The sequence below is a fragment of the Cariama cristata genome, unplaced genomic scaffold (assembly GCF_000690535.1).
Source record: "Cariama cristata isolate BGI_N322 unplaced genomic scaffold, ASM69053v1 scaffold41752, whole genome shotgun sequence".
NCBI classification, from domain to species: Eukaryota; Metazoa; Chordata; class Aves; order Cariamiformes; family Cariamidae; genus Cariama; species Cariama cristata.
This window is the reverse complement of record NW_009606332.1, coordinates 24,877-32,711: the sequence shown is the minus strand read 5'-3', so window position 1 is coordinate 32,711 and position 7,835 is coordinate 24,877. Positions and strand designations below refer to the sequence as shown.

The following is a 7,835-nucleotide window of genomic DNA, read 5'->3' as shown; positions in this document are numbered from 1 at the left end:
ACTGCAGGCACTCAGCATCTCGCTGTAGGTGTTTGTCGTGTTGGACCTGGCCTTTGTTTTCACAGCCAGCAAAGCAACAGCAAAAATTGCACCGGCTGCAGGGAAGCAGAATTTGTTCCTGCCAGCCAGGCATAACTTAGCTACAGGATTTATACTGTATACACACAGGGAGAATCTTCTGATTTATTTCAGGTAACAAAGATGTCTTTTTCCAGCCATCTCCATCCATATGAATATTTGAAAAAATATAAGCAAGAGAGAGGCCCGGTCTCCTGAACACATATATCCTTGCAGACCCTTGCCTGACCCCAAAGTTACGCTCTCCTGTCACTGACCCATCTAATCACCTTTGTGCTGCTTTCTCAGAAAAGGCCTGGGAAAACCCATCAGGTTTGCAATGTAATCTGAAGGTCAACACATTTTCATTTTCGTGGCCATTTCTTTCTTTGACCAAGACTTAATATCCGGTCACTCAAAAAAAGCTACAGTTTATAAAGCTGTTATTTTCAGAATTTGAAACAACATTCAAAATTTTGTGTAATTAACTAGCGGTCTTTCTGTCTGAGTCTAAGAGGAATTAGAACAATAATTTTTGCAGAATAACACAGGAATTTTCTTTTTGTTTAACAGCAAAGAAGAAATATTGGGAACATCTGATGATGACACATGGAATAATTCAAGGATTTCAGGTACAACACCCCGTTTAATTAGTTCTTCCTTACTGCACATGTTAATTAAAAAATAGTGTAACAAACAACTTCATGGAAATTACTCAAGTATGTTTTTGTTAACTCTTCAGACACAAACATCCCAGAGATTGTTTATTCACAAGCAGAAGACAAAGACACCAAACCAGCTAATGAAAATATACAAGATAAAAATGCAGAATACAACCGGGATGATCACGAAGATGATGAAAAAGAATTAGAGTTGCTGGTAAGTGTTATACAATTATATCTACAGTATTAAATGATTTGAATCCATTTACGCTTCAAAGCTGGTGAAATGCCCCCTTTTAACAGCTGACTGATGTACTAATTTACAAATGTAAAGCCTTGGTCTGTACTTTCATTGAATCTCTAACTGATTTAACAATAGAAGGTGCTTTGATTTCAGTATAGTGCATCAACTTTTTCTGGTCTTAAATTAATGACTTCTCCCTTTTACTTCTTTACCAGAGGCTCTAAATGACAGTTTGAAGGAATTAGAAGGGTAGCATTTCAAAAATCTCCCCTCCTAGTCTTTAGGACGGGAAAAATCTTAAATAAATGCTTTATATTTGGTAAAATTCTTCTATTTATGGTACTGTTTGCTTTTGGTTTTTTTCAAAGGATAACTACGTAACATGCTATATGAGCAAAATAAATAAATATATATATTTAGATTAGCAGATTTTTCTATATCCGTATTTGACATTAATTTTTGTGTAATAAATTTCACACTCAGTGAACAGTCAGTCTATTTGGATTTGTGTGTGTGTATGTGTGTGTGGATTGGCTTGCATTTTTCAGTATGAAAGAAAAAATGGCAATAAATGAGACACGTACAGCAATCTATTATTCTCAGTGTCTGTTCTCAGCTCATATCATTTGGGTGCATAGATTCATAATCACAGATTATAATAGCTATCACCTGTGAAAATGTGAATGCTGAATCAGACAGGAGAGGAAGATGAGAACCATCCTTTTTTTTCCCTTATTGATAGAGAATAAATTCCTTTTATTTGAATATGATTTTTTCTTGTCTTTTACTTAAAAAAAGTTGAAAATTTTTGCCAATTGTGGGACCTTTCACTGCCTGAAAGTCAACGTCTCCTTTTTTTTTCTTTTTAATGGTGAAACATAAAAAGGAGGACCTTTAAAATCCCTTGTTGTTTGCAGTCCACCCCGTTACAAAAAGCAGGATCAAATATAACCGTTTGTTTATCAATTGCCAGGATTGTCCGTACAATAAATGAAGGGGGAGCTATAATTTAGATGTTAATTTGGACTATGCACTCTTTAATGAATTAAACAATGAAGGCTTATAATAGATGGAAATACAACCAAATCTTTGAAACGCACAGGCATTGGCTCACAAGACAGCTGTGCAGTTGACAAGTAACATGAGCCTTATGTGAGAAGAAGGGGAAATCGTAAGATTTGCATATAATTATTGAGATCATGCAAATGTCAGTTATGAGGAGGGGAAAAAAACACAGGCATCTCACTGTTAAATCCTGACAGTTGGCATCACCGAAGAACTCAAATACACTTGAGCACTGGTTGGCAGAGGGTCATTAAAACAGAATTTGCAGAGACATTAGCTCCCTCACTTTTCTTTGAGTGACGTTTTACTATTAATAGTTTGCAGAGGCTTTGCAGAAAACATATTAATAAGAGAAACTGTAATGGGGGTATCTGCAGCAAGTGCAAACGCATAAAGGGGTGCCCAAGAAGGTAGCCTCTAATTGATCAGCTAGTGCTATCAGTGTGACGATGCTGAAGTGAGAAGAGAGTGCAATGACAAGCAGGCATAGCTGAATAATACAATATGATATTTGGGAGCCAGGAGGGAGAGTGATTAGTTTCTGGCCTTTTACTTCGCTAATCTCATTTCCAACTCGTGTCTTACCAGATTGTCTAAAAACAGTCTGGTTTGAAGCCTGTAAAATGGTCCCTGAGAGAAATGAAGCACAGATAATCCTTATAGTATTTGTCAGTGTGAAATGTGTCTTTGTTTTACTGGACAATACTGTACATTACCAGGCTTTGATGTACTGTATCAATGCCTTCATTTAAGCGCCAGTCCTCCCCCCTTCGCCCCACAGCTCCCTCTCTCTCCAAACCTAGAACCGAATGTATAGAGAATGAATTAGCCTCCCTTTAAGGGAATATTCTCTTCAGATTTAATTTGTATAAAATGCAGTAGCAGCTTACTGAACTCATGAATAAAGAAAGAGGGTTCTGAATGCTATTTTATTTCCTGCTCCTTTCAGCACCACTGTAAAGCTCATTACCTATGTTAAAAAATACATACAATGCAAATTTTGCAAATGGTTTGGAACATGTTTCCATAAAAGCTTTGTTACTGAAAACAAAACTTTCCATAATGAAACCCTGCCTCCTCCATTTGGCATTTTTTTGCAAAGCACTTTTTGATCATTCTTTTCTATTCTATTGTTTCAGCTAAATCAGCACTTCACAGGAGCTAGAGGTACCTCTTCCAGAGATGAAAGGAATTTATACACAACAGAACCAGTTAATTTTCCAAGTGAAACGGAAAGATTGGAGAAAAAGCTAGCCTGTATAGAAATAAGCAGTGACTTGCACCCTGTGCCTATCAGTTCCTCATCTGAAAAGACTTCACAAGAGATAGGAGGAGAATTAAAAGATAAAGTTAAGTATTCCCTAAGAGATTATAATAGTCAGCCATCAGGGAAGGAAGTCGCTGCTGGCTCGGTAAACAGCGAGTCTTTGGAATGTACTGGTACCAGTGAAAGCCTTGTATCGGAAAAATGTTTTCCTGGGACAAAGCAGAATGAGGCTATCGCTATTACAGCTACTGTCTCAAGCCGACAAGGCGAGCGCCACACAGATATTTCAAAAGGTGAAACAGATAGTGCCTCGGGAAGTAGGATGATGGAGAGGTTATTCATCAGTGAGGATGCTGCTGATACCTCGAAAGGGGCCTGTGAAATGAGACCAGAAACCATTTCTCCAGAGCATGATGAATCCATGCAATTAAATGCATGCATGGGAGGGATGCTGGATGGCAATGCTAATCCAGCTCCGGAGCACCACCCGCCACAAGTGTCTCACCAAACTCTGGATTCATTGTTGTCAGACGCTGACGAAAATGAAGGAAAAATCAAGATGATTGAAAGCAAAGTTCAGGTACATTTAAGAGGAGATTTATATGCCGATGCTTTTGCGCAAGCTGATGTCTCAATAGATTCCACAAAAAGCCAATACATGGAAAAAAAAGGAGTTGGTGAAATGTCAGGAAAGGACTACAACACTGATGCAAGGAAGGAGAAGAAAGTCATTGAAGTAGCAGACTTAGCACTAATCGGCGAGGAGGAAGCACCCAAGCCTTTCAAGTCACATAGAAAACACGCTACCAAAGCGTTGAACACAACGCCTCTGTCAGCCGAAGACAACAAACAGGCACCCAGGCCTACACAGACAGATGCCCTGGCATCCTCTCCGGGCGATGAAAGGAGAGCTGAAGACACTTGGGAACACAGGGGATTCACGAGGTTAAAAGACAGAGGAAAGTCAGACAACACGAATAAAGGAAGACTGATAGGAAAGGAAAGCAGAGCAAACCCGGCAGAGCAGAGGTGGCAAGAAACGGGGAGCGAGGTTCGGTGGGGAGCGAGGGGGAGCACAGGGCCTCGGAGTATGGCTTCCACAAAGGAGCTGTTTACCTGCCAGGAGGCAGAGAGTTGTGAAAAGTCTTCTGTCTCCGAGCAGGGTATTATAGAGGAAGCAGAGGCAGGTACAGCTTATATAATTAAAACAACATCAGAAAGTGCTCCAGAAAAAATGTCTGCCAGTGAAAAAGCAGTAATTGCTAAGCTACCTCAAGAGACTGCGCTAAGTGACAGGCCCACAGAGGAAAAGGAAACAGCGTTTGATACACATGAAGGGAGAAATGATGGTTCACATTATGCTCTTTGTCAACTCAACACAGTGGGTGTATTATATGACACTGAATTTGAAAAGGAATCGGTTTTAGGTATTTATAATGCACGCGTACATGAAACACTGCAAGGAGAAACGATGTCTGTATGCAATAGCAGGGAAAAACGTGCCAAAGCACAACCAGACATTGGCAATATTCTACCTGTAGGAGAAGTGGTAAAGCCTTCTGCTACAGGAAAGAAAGAAGATTTGCAGCAGGATTTATATTCAGAAGTATCTAAACGTCCCCTGAGCACCCAGAAGCATCTATACAGTGAGGAAGCAGAAGAGCTCTATAGGGAAGAAAGCCATGTTGGTACACTTTCCTATTTACGAGCTAAAGCTGAAACAAAAATGCCACCTTCTGGTACAAATGCTGTGCCCAGTTACCATTGTAAAACCTCTTCAGTGGCATCTTCTGAAGGGTCCACTGTGGCAGGAGATACGGAGCATCTGTATAGACACTTTGAATTCAAAGTCATTGACAAGGTTGCTGCTGAGTCAGGGTACGATTTAAATCTACCGAATGAAATGACATGTATTAGTAAAAACCTCTCTCCTGAAGCTGAAGGAAAAGAAGTGCCTTCCACTTCAGAGGTACCAATTTCTAGAGAAGGAGGAGGAAGGAGTATAGATCAGTGTTTCCATCAAGCAGAGCTCAAACAAGAGAAGTCATCGAGGCCAGAGGCTGTAATTAGTAAGTCTATAGAAGAAGTTAGAGGGACAGGCTCTCAATCTGACCATTTAATAACTGAGGGGAAAACATTAAACTGGCTTGATGACTCACAGAAGGAAAGCCAGCACATTTCTGATTCTGCAGGTATTTCTAACCAGGAGAGTGAAGCACTTAAGTTACCTAGTGAGTCTCCAAGTTTAAAACATATTGCTTGCAAAATCTTCTATTTCTTCTTCTTTATTCTGTTTGCTGCAACACTCTACCACTATGATTTGATGGTTTGTCTTGCACTCTACCTATTCTCCTTATATTGGCTATACTGCGAAGGAGGAAGAGACAAGGAGTCTATCAAGAAGGAATAACATTGTTTGATTGTCAACTGTGCTCAAGATCCACGGTCAATAGTCTCCAATCCCTCCAAAGCATTTTCACTGTTAAAGAGCTTATTCATTGTTAGAACCAAAGCAAGTTTTCCACTGAAGCATCTTTTTTAAAAAATTACATATGAAGCTGAGCCTTCATATAAGTAATTATACTATATAGGACCATTATGTTTGGATCATTAAATACCTATATGAATAGGAGTTCTGAAGCACGTCAAGTTAAAATGAAGTACAGCTGTTGCTCCTTAGCAGGATGTGAAGAAGCAATGCTTCATATCTCTTTAGTACTTAAACCCACCGTTTTCTTGCATTAATTTCTTTTGCAGTAGAGCTTCATATTTTTCTGGGAGTTTTTTTCTAAGATTTTTGTGTAGTACATAACAACACAAGGAACGATACAAAAACTAACTCAGTATTTTGGTACTGACATTGCAGTTGATAATCTGCTGGTGTAATTAGCCAGTGCTCTAAGAAATACGACATCTGTTGATAGGTTAATATTTTTTCCCAAATTTCTATTTCATTGTTTCAACTTAGAGCTCCAGTGGTACCCCTGTTTGAAAAATGTAAGGCTTTGACTTCAGTAACATCATGTAACTTTTGGGATGTAACTGCATAGCAGAATAGGTGTGCTGTTTCCACTCTGAAGAGATTGAAGGCCACAGCCACAGGCCTCTTACCATTCACTCACGTGCACGAATGTTTTTGGTTTCTGTAAATGAGGACTGTGTAACATGACTGAGAATTTCACTGAACTAAGTGTTATTCCAGACAAAGCCTTTGAATGACCTTTTTTCATCAGTGTTGCTTGAGCATATCTACAAAGCATTAAATAAATTTTACAAAGGAGTGCTGTGACTGTGTTGAGCATGTCTGAATTAGGTTTACCGCTTTTTTCTATGGCTTGCTACCTAGAGCTACTCAAACACCAAGAGAAAACACAGGGCAAAGCCCTGGTGTTCAGTGGGGCTGCTTTGTGTGGTTTGAGTGAGGCAGAAAAGCCTGGTATCTGCCCTAAGGAGAGCCCAGACTAACCCCGCACAGCAGGAGTTCTGTGGGGCAGGCATGCTGGCAGCTCTGCTGCTCCAACATTGCGGGTCTTCCACGTAGGGTCATGCCCAAAATTTATCCGGAAAGAAAAGGATGGAAAGATTATGTTGCGCTTCAGCCATTTTCCAGATGATGGTCACAAATGCCGTCATAGGTAATATGTTAAAAGAAGCACCAAGGCTACATAATGTTACTGGAGCCCTAGAATTTAAGAAGGAAAAAAGAGTTGTGTTTGTTTCTCCTTACTGCCACTGTGAAATACCACATCAACTGTGAACAGTTTGGGTGCAATATATGGCTGAAGCTACAAAATAATGAAGTTATTTAGATGTTAGCTTAGCTCTGAAATAAATTTTTTAAAGTCCATTTAAAACTTATTCACATGTTTCAGGATGTTAGGAAGCTCTGCCACAGGATTTTTTTTTCCTGTTCTCCAGGGGGGCAAAACTTTGGAGCATTGTGGGAGCGGTGCATTCAGTGGGGTGAGCAAGTGTGTGGGTGATCTCTTGCTGATGTGCGTGCTGACAGCTGGATACCTTGACAACTTTTGACAGCAATCCATGAATGAGTTATAGTGATGGGCTAAAGGCGTTAAGGAGAGACACGGAAGGCTGTGTCCAGATGTTCAAAAGTATATAGGAGGAAAATGTTCATTGAGATAAAGAAATTAATTCAATAGGCATTAGGAGCTAGATCCAATAAAAAGCTTAGGCTTAGACTTAAAGCGGGATTGAGGTTGAATCTGTGTAAGTCCAAAATAATGATCGTAAACCCTTCTTTACCTGGAGACCACAAATGCTTAAAGAACCTAGCCTTTTCGTGATGTTTATAGGCACTTTTAAAAAAAGCGTGACATTCGCTTACCTTGATGGTTCGTTCTCTGCAGTGTGAGAAGTCCCTGGTCTAAGTGGTTCAGAATTTCAGCCTTACTGGGGTAGAGATGTCATGTGTTGCTTCACTTCCCAGTACAGTGGAAGCTCTCAAATAGTGTCTAATATATGCTGACAGGATCAAGGTCCTCAGTTAGAGGGCTAAAAAGGTGAAGAAAGCACTCTGGAT

At 39.9% G+C, this 7,835-nt stretch overlaps 1 protein-coding gene across 1 annotated transcript; it reads left to right on the top strand.

The window, feature by feature from the left end:
* Positions 1 to 630: 630 nt before the first annotated feature.
* Positions 631 to 5,705, top strand: PPP1R3A (protein phosphatase 1, regulatory subunit 3A; the record flags this gene model as incomplete). The annotated part of the gene is made up of 3 exons (XM_009696296.1): positions 631 to 689; positions 800 to 936; positions 3,168 to 5,705. Coding segments are annotated over 3 exons (2,734 nt in total), but the record flags the coding sequence as incomplete, so codon positions are not given.
* Positions 5,706 to 7,835: the final 2,130 nt, after the last annotated feature.